Consider the following 16,810-nt stretch of genomic DNA (forward strand, 5'->3'; position numbering starts at 1 on the left):
GTTATGAAAAATAAAAAAGATCAATTGAATAAAATAAATATTTATTTAATTTTTTTGGAAGGAGGAATATAGGTATTTAATTTTTATAATTATTTACTAAAGGTTAAACTTAAAGGGGAACAAAAATATAATTTTGGATGAAGAAGAGGATAGTGAAAATGTTAAAATTATTAATTAAAAAAAATATTATTTAACTAATATGTAAGTTGAAAATAGAAAAAAGAAAGATAAATTGACCAAATACACATGGTAATTTTAATTGTCTACAATTTTAAATCTAATTTTTAATATTATAATTTGCCATCTTATAAATTGAAATATTGATCTAATGATTTTTTATAGACATAAGATGTATGAAAGAATGACTTACCTTTACTATTACTTATAATAATATTAATATTAAAAAGATGTTACCAGCATATCTAACTTTTTTTTGAATATCAAAATCTTATATAAAAGAAATCTAACAATATCATTGTCAAAATACCTATTCTAATCAAGTTACAAATCTAGTAAAAATAGATATGATATATATGAACATCTTTTACATAAAATTTCTCTGTTTTAACGAGGAGCCATGAACTAGGTGACAGGTCATAGGCCTAATTAACAAGTATTAGATGGCGTGCATAGGTGATGCCATAATTGATAATTTCGAGGGGGGAAATTTGGGAAGGACAAATACTAAAAATTTGCACCCAATGTTGCAGATTTAAGGTTTCATGGTTGCTGTTTTATAGCTTCGGGATTTGTTAAACTGGGAAGCAAAAACAGTACTGTGAAAGGTTGCTTGTGAATGCTGAGTTTCAGTAGAGCCTCTAGTTGCTGACTGCAATTTCAGAAAAAAATCAAGGTTCTGAATGCAGAAAAGTCTGGGCAGGCTGTTTGATTTTGTAGAGAAATATATTTTGATTGGAGCACAGTGGGTGATTAGGATTGCTGACAAACTGTTTTGTTTTTGGCAGAGTTGATGAGCTCTCGGAAATTGGATAGTGAGCAGCTTGAAGGGTTCATTACAGGACACAAAAATGCTGTCCAAAGTGTTCCCGCTCTCGTTGATCATCAAATCTCCAATGCCGGTAAGTGTGAGTATCCGACTTCTGTTCAACAGCCTCCCCTGCAGGCATTATCATCCAATTCTTCCGAAGCAATGGATTTTCGCGGAACAAAATCCCTTACTCCATTTTCATTATCCCCGCTAGAGAAGAAACTGAATTCTGCACCCGAGTCCCCAAATCTCTCTGCTTTGACAGATGTTGTTGATGTCGAGAACGTTTGTTCCCCTTCAACGTTTTGTACTAATTTGCATTTCTCTCCCTCCTTAATCTTACAACATCAACATCCAACTGTTGCCCTCCCTTTCCTTGCTCATCCATCAGATTCTTCACCGGGCTCTTCTGTGATGCCGCCCTGTGAATTTGCATTTGCTCAGTCTATGTTTAGTGGGGATTATATGCAACAAAGCTATCTTGATACAGATTCTGGGAATCATTTAGAAGATTTTTTGAACTTCCCCGAGGCCGACTCTGAATGTAGTCAGTATGATCAAAGCGCTGCTAATAGTGGACTGGTTGTTGGCGATCATACTGAGACTGCAGACTGGTCAGATTGGGCGCAGCAACTAGTTCCTGAGGACTCCTCTTCGGCTGCCAGTTGGCCCAACTTCCTTCTTGTGGAAGGTGGTGGAGATCCTGGCTTGAATGTATGTATCCTTTTCGTATAATCTCCATCATGCTTCATGTTGAGGTGGCCTGAATGCTTGTACTTTCTCATATTTCATTCAATTTGGAACAGTTGCTTGCTGCTACAAATTCTTTGAGCTTTATAAACTGATTTCTTTTGGTAAAATTTCAATCTCTTAACAGACAATATATCAGGTCCAAAATTTTGCAAACGCAGCCTCGGTTTTATCCCAGAGGCAGCACCCCGAGGAGTTCCTTGTCCGTACGGATGGCAATCAATTGGCTTCAAGCTCGACATCCTCTGAAACTGGGTCTTCTAACAAGCCGCGGTTGAGATGGACTCCAGAACTACATCAAAGATTTGTGGAAGCTGTTACAGAGCTAGGTGGTGCTAATAGTGAGTAATTGGCATCTTATTAAGGAGTGAACAATACCATTTGTTATGTTTTTCGTCAGTAACGAAGTTGAAAGCTAGTCTACTGATGAATCATATCTGGCATGTAGAAGCAACACCAACAGGTGTTTTACGGATTATGAAGGTGGAGGGCTTGAAAGCAGATCACGTGAAAAGTCACTTGCAGGTTTGCTGCTTGAACCGATGATTTCCATACATGTGGAAATTTGTTTGCTAAAGGACTCTCTTTTAAGGAACATAAATTATGCTGTGTTAATTTGCAGAAATATCGGACTGCCAAACACATTCCAGATCAAACAGAAGGTAAATATATATAAATCCTCCTTTTTGGAAAATGTACAATTCAAGCCCAATCATCATAAACATTTTTTTGTTTTTAGTATATTGTGATAGAATGAAAATATATGCAGAAAGCTCAGACTTATCATTTGGACTTAAAAACAATCTAATGTCTGAAGTTTGACTAATATTTCTGTTCAGATTGTTATAACCATGATTGTCCATTATTTATCTAAATTAGCACCAGCCACAATGTAAAGCAAGAAGTGAAAACAATGTAAAATATGTTTATGTGAAAGAATGTGGATAATTTTGTTCTAGTTAACATATCAAAATCTATACGGTCTACTAATAAATTCATATATATTTTTCAATCTGGTGCCATAAAAGAAAAAAATTAAAGGTAATTAAGGTCAGAGAGAAAGAGAGTAAGTAAATAATGATCCAGTCTCTCACAAAAGAGGAGCATTTTATTTCTACATTTGAAAGAACAAAAAACATTTTCTTCTTCTTCTGAATTTGAGAATTGTCGCTACTACTGTCAATACTAACAGATCATGTATAAACATCTTAAATGTGGATAACATTTTATAAATGTCCCGTCTTTTAAGTATTGCAGAGTGTCTGCAATGTGGATCTCTAATGTCCACTTTTTGTGATTTGCAGATAGGTAAGATTTATAACTTAGAAAGACATTGTGCCATTCTGACGTTGCAATTGGCATAGTCAATAACCTAGGAGGCATATAGTTCAAATGAGTCTTTAAATAAACTAACAAAATGACAAATAACCAAGCATAGACTGAACTATGCTAAAAGACGTAGACATTTATGATATATTAATAAGGGATAAAAAGGAAAAAAGTTAAAACTATAAAGAAATTTGATGAAGCTTGGGATGTATATGAGAAAACACCAGACATAAAGGAGAAGTTATTGAATGTTCCATGGAAAACACAAATTGTAAAACTAGTGAAATGAAAATTCATCCTTAACTTTTGCTAGAAACTTTTGAGATGGAAGGACTAGATGCCATTAAGACCCTATATTGGTAAATAACCTTTGGCCCTTAGTTTTGAACGAATTGAAAAAAAAAGTGAAAACCATTTCTCACAAAGAAAAATGTACTAAGATTTGAAATAAAAATTAAAAACACATATTTAATTGTTTTAAGTTTTGTTGAAGTTAAATTTTTAGTAACCTTCTGAAAAAATTAGGCTCACAAAGAATAAACAAAAAAAAAAAACAAGCTTTGGCACAGGTAAAACATGATTTTAAGTGACACATTTTGATGCATAATTAGACCTTCCATTACTAATTTAGCCACAAAAATCTTAACCTGTTCACATTGAAACTGGTTGACAAATTCGTTTTCTTCTCTTTGTTTGCTTAGAGAACAGGTTTATGTGCTGAAACTGATTAGAGAGCTCAAATTGAAATATGCAATGAAATAATAAGAGTTGAAACATCAGAAGAAACTCAACACAAACACAAGAGAGTACCCTGGAGAACCTAATGTGGGATGGGGCAATTTAAAAGACACAAGCTTATTTCCTTCTTGAGGCCTTTAAAGACACCAACCAGCAAAATTTAAAATATCTAAACACTTGCAATGCTTTGCATTTTGTTTAGAAATATACTACTCTACTGCACTCAACCATGAAAAAGTAACTAATTTTCCTCAATCCACTCCCATTAAAACTCAAGGATATTGCTTCTAGATTATTTTTGAAAATCCTTGAGGGTGTATTTAACCTACTGCAACAAAGTATTTTTGAAAACAGAAGCCCCAAACTTATAGCAGCAGAAAAGACATGTGTGAAACTGTCGTTTGACCATTTAGTTGCTTATGGGGAAACCTTGAGATCAAACAGGGTGGAACCATCACTTATGGAAAAAGTCATCATGGTGGTTTTGCTGCTCCTACTTGCTGCATTTGGCATATCTGAAACCACCACCTGCTCCATCTGGCCATTTCAGCACCATCACTTACTATATGTGGTGGTTCCCAAATTGCCACTTGCTGCAATTGGCAGTTTTCATTTGCACAACTACTCATGTTTTTTATTGTTTTTTCGCTGGAACCTGCTTCAATTGTGGTTGATCCTGAGATTTAAAGTCCACCTTAGAACTATCTGCAACTTCCTTCAGACTCCTATACAACTGTCATACCTCATTCTCAGTTGAATTTGATTGTTTAAGAGAGTGTTTCAAGTTGCATTGAAGTTTGAACCAATTTGACTAATAACGAAAATACTGAGTTTTAAAGATGATTTTCACTTTTGTTATCCAATTTGGATTACACCTTCCTAATTCGGAGGCTTTTTGTCCCAAAAATCTTAGAGACTTAAGAAATGAGAAATAATTCCACCATTTTCTCTTTAAATTATTGCTTTGCTTTGCTTTGCTTGGTACTTGTCCGTTCAATTTAATTTGCTGACATTGTTTCTGTCCTTGTAATTTAATTTGCTGACATTCTTGCTCTCCTTTCCTTGATGTTCTCACACTTTCCATTTAAACAATATCCTTTCTCATTTATTTTCTTGAGCATTAGGAACAATATCTTCAAGCAAAGGTAACAAAAGGTCTCCCTCTTAATTGTTTGTCAGGGACTCAGAGATGTAAATTCACAAAATTCATAATTGACTAAATTTTTGTATAAGGACCACACTTGAATGCCTTTGATTTCTTGTCTCTACTTTGGAGTCTTTTCTTGCCCAAATACAACCATACATTTTACCCAACTTGGGACTTGTGCTAAAACCGGTGCTGGTTAGGCTTGCTTTCGACTTGGCTTCAAAGTTCAAACACCTTTAATCCCTTCTGCACTTGCAGGTGAATTTGCTTTATATTCTTAATGAAGATATCAGCTTTGTGGATTTCTAAATCCATCTTTTCTTGTTTTGTTTGTGACTGCTGGATTGCTTCATCAAACAGATTAGGAGGTAAATATTCAGAGCATGTCATAAAAAGGTAATCGATTTTTAGAAGACTAAATTGTGCTGTTATAAGAATGCTGAGTATATGCTAAATTCTCATTCAGAGTCTAAAGTGCTCCCTGTTATACCCCCTTAAGAGCCACAACAAAGTTCTATTCTGAGCTTTTGCTATTTATTAGTTTTCCCAATATTTAACTATAGTACTTTTTGATTATTTATGCAATAGTATTCACAGTTTTTGGACTTGGAAATGAGTTATTGATGTTGTTTTGCTAATTTTGAGAGTGTTAGGAGCAACGAAAGTGATGGGTAAAGGTAGCATCGTTTGAATATCTGCCACTTATCAGGATATAGCTCAAACAGTTGTCTTTTGTTTTAGGTTTCAATTTTCCTAATTATAATGCCCTGCTGTTTGTCAGTAATTGGTTAAGTTTTACAGTAGTTGGAGAAACTATTTTATTTAATATTTTCTTGCTAGATGCTTGTCTTAGTTTTTAATTTGTGACTGACTTCATTGATCATTCATTTAAAATTTAAGTTCTACTTTAGAAATAGGAACAGTCAGATGAATGCATGCATAGAGAGTCCAATGTAAGGATCTCCATAATAATAAAAGTACAAATTACACAAAATGCACATAATCAACATTAAAATTGAACCAACATGTTCAATACATAATAATAACAACATGTTATTAGATTTTGACAAAATGTCTTGAGTACAGATGCCCAATGATCAGGCATTACATAAGGAAACTATTTCCTTTACATAAAGACCATAAAGTTGATTACAACAAGCACATAACTGAATCAATCTTGACAAATACCCTGTTGTCCTCGATTTCGGCATGGCCTTAATTGTGGTCCAACCCCTATGAAACTTGTCCATTTCATAGCCTACGTCCTCCAAGGTCGGTTGACTTCCCTCATAAGTCGTGTCGGTTTGCATATTTGTTTTTGTCATTTTCATGTTTTTGCCTTCATCTTTTATTTTATCTTTTGTCTGCACTTCGGGTTTTAAAACCCGAAATGCAGTGTTTCTTGTGTTTTCCTGCATGTCGGGTTTTAAAACCCGAAGTGCAGTTTTGGTTTGCCAAGTAATGCAGCTCGGGTTTTAAAACCCGACCTGCAGGTCTAAGTGCAGGTCGGAGAATTTTTCCCGACTTGCAAGCTTGCCTATGTGCAGGTCGGGGAAGTTTTCTAGGTCGGGTTTTAAAACCCGACTTGCAAGTCTGCCTATGTGCAGGTCGAGGAATTTTTCCCGACTTGCAAGTCTGCTCATATGCAGGTTGGGCAAATTTTTTTCCCGACTTGCAAGTCTAAGTGAAGGTCGGGGAATTTTTCCCGACCTGCAAGTTTGCTTATGTGCAAGTCGGGGAATTTTTCCCGACCTGCAGGTCCATGTGCAGGTCGGGAATTTTTTCCTGACCTGCAACCTAGGTTTTTTCCAACTGTAGATTGGGTTTTAAAACTAGACCTGCAACCTTGACCTACCCAAGTGCAAATCGGGTTTTGAAACCTGATCTGCTGATTTTTCTGCCTTTTTGTCTAAGGGTAATTTTGATCTTTCAGGCATCTTTCCGGATCTTTGAAGCTTGCGATTTGATGGTGAATGTCGATTTTCGTGATGAAAATTTTGCATAGTTTGGCGAATAACTGATCTTTCTCCAAGTAAATCCAGAGGGAAGAAAATGAAGAATAAAGTGTCCTCATTGACACTATCTTTTCATGTAGTTGCATTCTTAGTTACTGCAAATTTTCTTGCAATTGCATTTTTATTTTTTGTAGTAGTTGTAGTCAAGTGGGACTGTGCAGTTGAATTAGTCAATTGTGCCCACCTTTTTCTCAACTTCTTTTCCTATATAAGGAGGGCCTCATTTGTAAATATTTATCTTTTAATATGCTTAGCAAAACTCTGCTAAGATTTTGTGCCAAATAAGACTTTGAGCTTTTTGGATGTAAAATTGGATTCAAAGTAATATAAGAAAGCAATCCATTAGACCTCAACTTTGAGTGAGTAGAAGATTGTGGTTGTGATTGGAATTACTCCTATGTTTAGTTCTCACAATCGTTCTTATATATATTAGAATCTTGTTGGCAAATTTGTCTATGTTATTGAAAGAGATTTCCAAGTGTGTTGATTAGACTTTGAGCTAACAAAATATTTGGGAAATTTTCTGATGTTAAGTGATTAGTGGTAGGCTTTGTATTGCTGCTATTACTTGTAGTTTAAGGAGTTGGGAATTTATACTTGAAGACTCTGAGCTGCAAGTTAAATTTTCTTATCATTTGTAATCATTAGCTTAGTTAGAATTACATTCAAGAAAGACTTTGTGCTTCTTGAATTTAAGTTTTGGTGTAATTTGTTGGATTAGTTTGTTCATTTCTTTAAGTATCAAAAGTGATAGAGAATTGTAACAAGTGGAGGGAAAATACATAAACTCTGAAAAAAGAGAGTTATATGCCCGAAACTTACCCACAGATTTTAGTTTCTTGTTAATTAGAGAAGAAATTTCAAAGGGAACCTCCCCTTGATGAGAGGAGAGATTAATTTCTCGACATAGCTATGTGTGAATTATATATTTTGTCATTGGTATGCTAGTGACAAAATATTCACCCAACATACCCCTAACATGTGACCTCCGCATTACCACCCAACCATAAAGCATATGGTTCCCCATAATCCTTTTAACCAGGAGTACTTGAGTCTGCATGAGGATGCCTAGCAATCTGAAACCGGCAAGAGTGATGGAATCTAGTGCAACATGATATATCTACATTCTAAATGCTAATGTAAGGATATCATGATATGGCAGAGCGAGAATAAACAATCAAATAAAAAGCTTTTACAATTGATCAGTTAACTTTGGCCAAAGCTTATTTTTTGGGCCGACTATCGACAGGTAGATTTGAAGTAGAAATCTACCCTTTTCTGTTGCTCCATAGTCGACACTTATCCAAAATCTACTAAATCTAAACCCACATATTAAACAACAAGCACACAAGTATATACCTTGCATATTTAAAAGAAGTTTGACCATAATTCATTCATTCACAGAAGGTTTCATGAACGCATAATCAATAATCAAAAGTCAACATTAGACATCCACATGCGTTGTTAATGGATATCCAATTCCTTAGCCAACACACTCATAAGTATAATCTACAATAATCATCAAGAACACCATTTCAATCTCAACTATTCTAAAAGATATCCATAATAACAATATCTTAAGTCAAGAAAGAACTTGTCAACATGTGATAATAATGGATAATCAATATCTTACCAATTACAACCAAGAATTTAAACTATGTTAAACATCACCATATGAAGATAAGTTAACTTGCCCTTCCAAACTAAAGGTTTCCTTACTCTTTGTTGACTCTAGGGATCATGTTGATAGATAAATAACAAAGTATCCTAAATTGCGTATTCCTTTATAAGAATGGAAAGCAATAACCTTTAGCCCAAAAAGATCTAGCCTATGACTTAATCACTACACTTCAACACTTGATTAGAGACAAATCTCAATAATGGTTTGGTTAAAGTCTAATTGCAAATCAATGCTAACACCCAAACAATGCAACTTAATATACTAGTGAGTACCAATAAGACAACTATGCAATGCCATTGACTATTCATACTATCAACTATACAATTGATAATTAAAAATTATAACCTTGTGATAATAGGGAAAATGACATTTAACACGTATACCCTTTGTTAACTAACTTATCAAGATAAAAGATAACAACATGGCAATATTATAAACCATAGGAAGTGTTAACCAAACCTAATGAAATGTTAATAAAGGCTAACTTGATACACAAGTAATCATGCAATATCTATAATTTACTATAAGGATAATTACACAACCAAAACTATCATATTTATCATTATGTGTTACTAATGATTATTTGATCTATCTCTAAGGTATACAATGCTAATAACATGTTAGCATAAATGGACTACTCGACGAGTAGTGAAAAACTCGCGTGTAATTATGCCCAGCAAGTTTTTGTCACTTTTACTCGCAGAAATTACTCACCGAGTTTTTGGCTAAAACTCAGTGAGTCCGTGTTAAAAACTCGGCCGCTTGGGAATAAAAGCCGAAAACGTCAAAAACACATTCATTTCATCATTTTTTAACTTGTATTTTGTTGAGGGGGAAAAATATTCTTCCAAACACTTGCAAAATGATTTCCATCGATTTGAAGCGAATTTGAGGCGGATTTGAAGCGGATTTGAGGTGGTTTTTGAAGAAAAATCAGATTCCTAGGTAGGTTTTTTGGTTTTTTAATTTTTCTATGTTTTTTTAAAACATTTTATTTATTTTTTGTTGCATCTAGATGAATTAAAAATCATTCCTAAGTAGACAAAACTGATTTTGAGTGATTGGAACAAGATTTAACACTATTTTTGACAAGTTTTGTTGAATTTTTCACTATTTTTTTCAAGAATTTCTAGTTTTTCAAAAAAATTCAAACCCTAGTTAGTTTTTTAAAATTTTTTTAACTTTGAATGATGTCTAAAATTATTTAAACTAATTTAGATAGTTTGCTAAATTGTTAAACTAAAATATTAACTTTGTCTTTTCACTTTGTATGTGTAGGTTAATAGTTAACCATTGATTCAATATGGCAAATTCAGGGTATGATTGGCTACTAGAACCATGCCCATCTGGATATATAGGCACATGTCCTAAAGGTGCTAGAGAAAGGGCTTCGAGGTAAGCCTATGAAGGACCGGACTCTGGGTCGGTGATTTGCATTAAATGTGAAAAAGTATTTCATGGAGGCATAAACTGCCTCAAATACCACCTTGCAGGCATCGAGAAGCATGATGCTAGGGTATGTGTTGGGGCCACAGAGGGAATAAAAAGAGACATTAATGCCATACTTTCAGATGAGGAAGAGAAGAAATTGCAAAGGGAGAGGGCAAAACTAGCCATGAGAGCAACCATAGTTGAATCTCAAGGTGCTTCTGTTGACATTAGAGAAGAAGAAGAAGCACTTTAGGGCATAGTGGGCTCTTGTCATGGCCCACGTATTCGCAAACTCAGCACCACCTCGGCCACCACTTTTGCTTCCTCTAGTAGAGTACCTGCTGCATCACCACGAGGGACATAGTCTATAGGTAGTTATTTTGTGCCCAGGAACACACTTGGAGCACAACCATCATTAGAGGCCACTGGATGGAATAGGGAGGTGTTGTGCGTTGCACACGCTCCCTGTCGCCGACAGGGTCCCCCTTCCTGTTTTTGAGCCTTTCGTCCTCGCTCTGTTGAGTTTTGCACAGAGTGTCTCGCGTCCTTTCGAGCGAGTCCGCGACTGGTCCGTAAAGTGATGATGTCAAAGAAAAGAGCCGATGAATCCACCCGGCTAGTCTAGCCCTCGGGCGCGAATGCTAAGAGCTTGTCCGAAATTTTGAAAATCGCCTTGGATAGGTGTAAGGTGATGGAAATTGGTGAAGCCCGCCAAGCAAGAGCAGTGTGTCTAAAGGTCGCACGAGGACCAAAGTCGCCCTTTTTTTTTTGCACGAAGAGCTATGAAGTAGATTGCATAAGGTTTGTCTCCGTGATGATTGTGGGATTTGAGTAAAAGATGATTTTCGCCTGTTGGTGAAGGAACGAATTTCCTGGCCAAAATGCCAAGGCTGCGAAACTTGCCCATATGCCTTGGAATTCCGAAGCCTCCGAAATCCAAATTTGTAGAATCTGGCAAGAACTGGTCTGGAGTCCGAAATTTTACTTAAATTCCCAAAATTGCCTTCTGGGCTGAATTCCGGACCCAGAGGCCAAAAGATTAAAATTTCACAAGGTTGGGAATTTGCTAAAATCGCCCAGGGGGCCGAATTTCGGACCTTGGGGCGAAAATTTCGAATTTCAAAATATGTTATTTGGTCCGAAATTCACTTGAAATGCTCAAATTCAGACCCTGGGGCTAAAACTGGGGAATGCAAAATAGCGTGAAAAGTTGCAAAAAGCTCCTCCAGGTTCGAAATTCACTTTAAACCCCAAATTCGGACCTTAGCTCGGAAAATTAGAAAATATGAAGTGTGTTAAAATTTGCAAAAAGGATGGTCTAGGTTCGAAATCCGCCTTAAATGTCCATTTTCGGACCCTGGGGGCGAAATGTGATAAAATGTGAAAAGTTGCCAAGAGACCCTTTAGGTCCGAAAAACACTTAAACGTCCATTTCCGGACCCTGGGGGGTAAATTGAAAATGTATCGAAGTTGGAAAAGTGGCGTTTAGGTCCGAAGTTTCTTTTAAAGTTCGCAAAATGTGTTATAAGCTCCGAAAAACACTTAAGCGTCCATTTTTGGACCCTGGGGCGAAAATGTGAAAAGTGTTAAAAGTTGCGAAAAGCTCCTCCAGGTCCGAAATTCGCTTTAGGCCCCTAAATTTGGACCCTAGCTCCGAAATTTCAAAACATATCAAATTTGCCAAAAGCGCGTTGAGGTCCGAAGTTGGTGCGAATTTGCCAAAGCACGTTTTAGTTCGAAGTTTTTTACGAATGGTGTAGGGTCCGAAGTTTTTTTTAAGTTGCAAACATCTAAATAGTCCGAAATTCTTTCAATTCACTAGAAGCCTGAAAATCGTGAAATGCTAAAGGCGATGCATGGTCCGAAGATCCCTCCAGTTTGCCAAAACCTAGAGACGCAAAATTTGCAAAACATGCTAAATACTCCGAAGTTTCTTCGACTTGCAAGATTGGGCTTAGGGTCCGAAGTTTCCTGTTGCAAAACATGTTAAATGCTTCGAAGTTCGCCAAAGTTAAAATCACGAAATCGCAAGAGGCGATGAATGCTCCAAGGTATGCATAGCTCGCAAGAGGCGTTATTGGGTCCGAAGTTTGCCCTTAGGATTGAATAAAAGCCAAGTTTAAATTTCAAAGGGCCTCCAAAACTCTCCAAGGTCCGAAAATAAGAAGATAAACGCCATGCAAATCTGATAAACCCCCTCCACGCTGCTGCATTTCATATAAAGGAGACCACGTCCGATTTTGAAAGGGAAAGAAAGCTAATTTCGCACGATCCAAGGTAATTCAAGGTAAAACGCTGCATAAGCTATTCCAAATCATTCAAATTCAGATTGCCGATTACCCGGGGTAAAAAACCATTTAAAATGATAAATTCTCTTTCATCCAACAACCACGAAAAATTTAAATCAAGGAGATAACCGTTGGAATTCGAAACTTTGCAAAAACATCCATTCGCCTTCGCGCAGCAAGGCCGGGCAATTCTTCGCCATCCGTTTTCGTCAGGTAAGTACGCTTTGTCTTCCTTGATCATCTGAAATGCTTATAAATCAAATAGACGTATTTGCGAAATCTGATTAAAATGCTTCAATTTTCGAAATCTGCATCTCTTTCGCTTGTAAAACACTGTTCAAAGTAGTCAAAATTTAGAATTCACTCCTAAGGTTTAGCCAGAAATTGCATTTTCAAACTTAGGATAATTTTTCATGCTTTGTCTCTGTTGAAAATTAATCCAAAATCCACAAAGCGTTAAGTATAAATTCGCAATCAAAAATCTTCATAAATACTTTGGTTTAAAGTTGATCAAGCCCTTTTAGCTAGAAATGTCGCTCCATGACCAATCTGAATTTTGAATTAATCCTGGCATGTTGGAATATTTTCTATCTAACCCGCCCTACTTCTTTTGTATCGCCTCGTAATCCATGTCCGGCTGTGCAGGATAAATGCCTAAATCGACGGTAGAATCATAAAAAACACCCGCTACAGCCGAGACATCGCGAGCATCCAAATTAGATATCCCACGCAAGGTTGAAAGGATGAAGTATCAATATTAGAGAGGAGGATTGAGGGAGTCCAAAGTGCAGAGCGCCTGGGACAATGTTGGTGATATCGACCTTGGCCATATTGACATTCAAGACTTCAGGAATCGGGTCTTCTCACCTAACGCATATGGCAAGCCTAGACAGATGGTGGAAAGTGGCATTGCCCAAGCGGCAGGATTTCCTCTAGCAGTACAAAACTATGAGCTAGTGGTAGAGGCTGCCTGACATTATCAGCCGAATTCCAGACTGGTGCTCCTTGAGAACATGACCATCGCCAACTTCACTCCTGAGGCCATTGGCGATGCATTTGACATCCCCTTTCCAAACAATCCCACAGCTACAACTATGGATGAAGCACAAGGGGCATATGATATGAATCCGGCCCGATGCAAAGCACTGATCAACGAAGAGTGGTACAAAGAGAAAAGGCCTCCAAGTGCCAGAATTGTGAAAAAGACCCCCAGAAGTGATTTTCATAATGAACATGGGGATATGGTCACATTGCTCAGCCGAGTTATGGGACTCCCTAAATCCAACTACTTTGAGGAGTGGATGTTCTATTTCATAGAGCAGGTCTTCGCTGGGAAGTCTAAGTTTGACTGGGCTCAGATCATAAGCGACAACATCCACACTCAGCTGATTGAGCTTGAAACGAAGAAGTACATCACCATGACCTCTTATTTGGTCTATATGTTCGCCAAGAACCAGCCACTGCCAAGGTTGATAATGAAAGGTGAAATCGGGAATGGGCCTGATCAGGTGAAGGTCTATGATTGTTACCCGCAACTGCACTACCAAGATATAGCTCAAAGGGAAAAGAGCAGCCCAGCTTATGTAGTTGGCCAGTATGAGCGCGTCAATGACACCTTCACAATGCGCCTGGTCAGGTTAATGCAGGGAGGATTACACATAAGGCTCTCAGAGCAAGCTACTATTCTAGTACAGAGGTATGGAGCCTGGTTCATTCAGTTCCCAAGGTTCTATATCCGAATAGCAGGCTTTGATGGTGCTCCTCTCCGACTTCCACGGTACCCAACCGACAAAGTAGTTCTTATGGAGGTCGCAAGGCAGTCACGCCCGACCGACATCTTAGTCCGAGAAAGCAAGCAGGCTGGATTCACATTCCCCATGATCATAGGCAACCATGATGTCCACTTGAAGACCCCTACCCTAGTAGAGGAATCCCTTGCAGAGCTGGCCTCTTATGGCCTACATGACCATTTTCCAAGAAAATATTTCGATCATGATAATCTGGCGAAGAGAGCCTATGGTAGGCGGTATAGAGCAAAGGAATCAGTTGAAGACTATTGGAAGAATTGCTCTGATGACTACGAGGTCAGGAGGCGGGAATATTCTAGACTAAGTGTGCAACAAATGCGACTCTTTGAATACCGTCGGGTCCCAGATCAGCTCCCAGATTCAGGGAATTGCTTCTAGGTCCGAGAATTTGAAGTAGTAAGGCATCTTTTGCCAGGCGTCGATTGGTCCCAGGACCCAATCACTGATTTTGAGGCAGTCATGGCAGCCCCAGCAAGGTACACAGATCAATGGTTACATCAGCAGATTGAAAGGCTAATCCATGAGGGAGTCCAGTTCACTTACCACTTAATGGGAAGCCTCAATTCTTAGTCTTCAGAAGATGAAGGAACGTCTAGTGCACCTCGGGAAGAAACTGAGAAACCAGAGAAAAGAAAGAAGTCTAAGGCTTGCAGAGGGACTCGGACGTCCAAAAGAACAAGAAGGGAGAAGATTCCTATAAAGAGACTAGAGGTCACTTCCTCTTCAAAGGACCCCAGTTCGTCCGACGATGTAGTAGAATTGGATTGTATACTTGCTCCGCCTTCCCAGAGCGACATCGATGCATTTGAAGCCAATGATCCTCCCGCGCCCAATGTGCTAGAAACTGAACTAAGAGCCCTCGAATCGACCGAACTGGGCAACCAAATAAAGGGGAGATTCCATCCACCCAGGGGGTCAAAGTGCATGAACCTACTCAACAGAGCCGCCACGAGTTGCTGCTCCACAATACAACCAAAGATGACTCTACCGTCGAAGGAGAGCAAAGGATAGATGAGACTCATGAGCTCGAAAGAACTAAAGAACAACCATCACATGAAGATGTCAGGCAGTTGTTCAGCGAAATAGGGGAGAATTCAGCTGCAAGCAAAGAGCTTCACACCTCTTTCACTCCTCCGGTAGCAGAGCAGCTGCGAATCTGTGGTGAGTCGGCTGAGAACGTCAGAGAACAGAATGCAGACTTAACCTTGTTATCAGCCCAGACAGTGCCTCAAGAATGGTTGATTGCCAGAGCCCAGCGTAAGGCCACCACCAAACCACCTATTGATCTAGAGGATATCTTCTCGTGCATGGACCAAGCAAAAGCTAAGGGGAAGAAAAAGCCCAAGGCATATTCCAGAGTGACCAAAGACGAGCAAAGGAACCGCACTCTCCACATTGCCACCCCGCCCGTAGACAAGCCAACAGATCAAATTACACTGGCGGATTATAGCATCACAACTGTCCCCATCGGACGAGCCACTAAAGAGCAAGAAAAAGAAGAATTTAAGGATTCAGTGCAGAATATACTCAGGCAGCTCGAAGAGATAGCAGCTGAAAAGGACATGTATCGGGCTCGTGCTTAGCAAGCCGAGGGATGCATCGATTAGCTCCTAAGGCCACTATGCAATGCCTCCGAATCCCATATTCCCCCGATGGCATTGGCGCAAAGGACCACAACAGAATTTGAAGGAGTACGGGACACCGCAAAGGCCGTCAGGGAATGGATACAAGACATCAAGAAAAGGGGAGAGCGAATCCTTAAGGAAGTAAAAGAAATGGCCCTCCATCGAGAGCTCACTCTAGTCAAGTTATTAGAGGTAAAGAGGGAATCCCTTCACATGCACGAAGTGGCTGCCACTACCCTTCCCCTCATGAGAGCTCTTTTCTGGACACGCGCAGATTCCTACATTGTCCGCCATCCTAGATCCTCATAGCATCAATGTTCTTAAGGAATGGTACTGGACTATCACCATGAAGAACGACACCAAAGAAATTATTGACAAAGAGAGTGACGCATGTGAAGTGATTCTGGGAAACATGCAAGAACTAGGTAAGACCATCCTCCGATCAATGGTTTCGGGATGGATAAACGACTTGTCCGATAATGCAATCCAGCCGGACTGGGAAGAAAGATTGGGAACGGATAGGATTACCTATTCCACTAAGGACTTGAGTTTTGCTGGTCAGTTCCATTCAGACATATTATGCTTTGAGCGTAATCGCTCCATCTGGAAGGACGGTTTAAAGCATGTGGACCAGTATCTCGAAGGCATGCAATACAAAATTCGCCATCCTCCCATGCCTCCATTCAGTCTACTCTTCCAGTTATGCATCAGGTTCCAGGAATACGTTTGTGAGGAACGGGCAGCAGGTCGTGATTTATGGCGAGAATATTTGCATGGCGAAGATCAATTTCTAGAAAAGGAGTGTGAGACTGAAATAGAGAAAGTAAATTCTCAAAAGTGCTTTTTTCCCTCTAAATCTTAAAAGTGCACTTTTGCACCAAAAGGTGACATTTGACTTCTAGTCAACAAAATGTAAAACTTTATTGATACACCTTTTTGGATTATTTCAAATTGATTTAATTATCCCTTTTTGGGTAGTTATTGCCCATTTTGGGGTGGTTGTTGATATT

At 38.4% G+C, this 16,810-nt stretch overlaps 1 protein-coding gene across 2 annotated transcripts in view; it reads left to right on the plus strand.

Moving 5' to 3' along the window:
- Positions 1-562: 562 nt before the first annotated feature.
- Positions 563-16,810, plus strand: part of LOC131033873 (protein PHOSPHATE STARVATION RESPONSE 1) — a 165,478-nt gene continuing 149,230 nt past the window's right edge. The window contains exons 1-5 of one of the 2 annotated variants that reach the window (XM_057965171.2): positions 563-853; positions 966-1,702; positions 1,866-2,079; positions 2,187-2,263; positions 2,361-2,400. In XM_057965171.2, the coding sequence (XP_057821154.1) occupies positions 971-1,702; positions 1,866-2,079; positions 2,187-2,263; positions 2,361-2,400 (1,063 nt within the window). In that variant the 5' untranslated portion in view covers positions 563-853; positions 966-970. The remainder of the gene's footprint in view (positions 854-965; positions 1,703-1,865; positions 2,080-2,186; positions 2,264-2,360; positions 2,401-16,810) is intronic. The other variant, XM_057965172.2, reaches the window with a different exon arrangement.

This window comes from Cryptomeria japonica, chromosome 2 (assembly GCF_030272615.1).
Source record: "Cryptomeria japonica chromosome 2, Sugi_1.0, whole genome shotgun sequence".
Classification (NCBI taxonomy): Eukaryota; Viridiplantae; Streptophyta; class Pinopsida; order Cupressales; family Cupressaceae; genus Cryptomeria; species Cryptomeria japonica.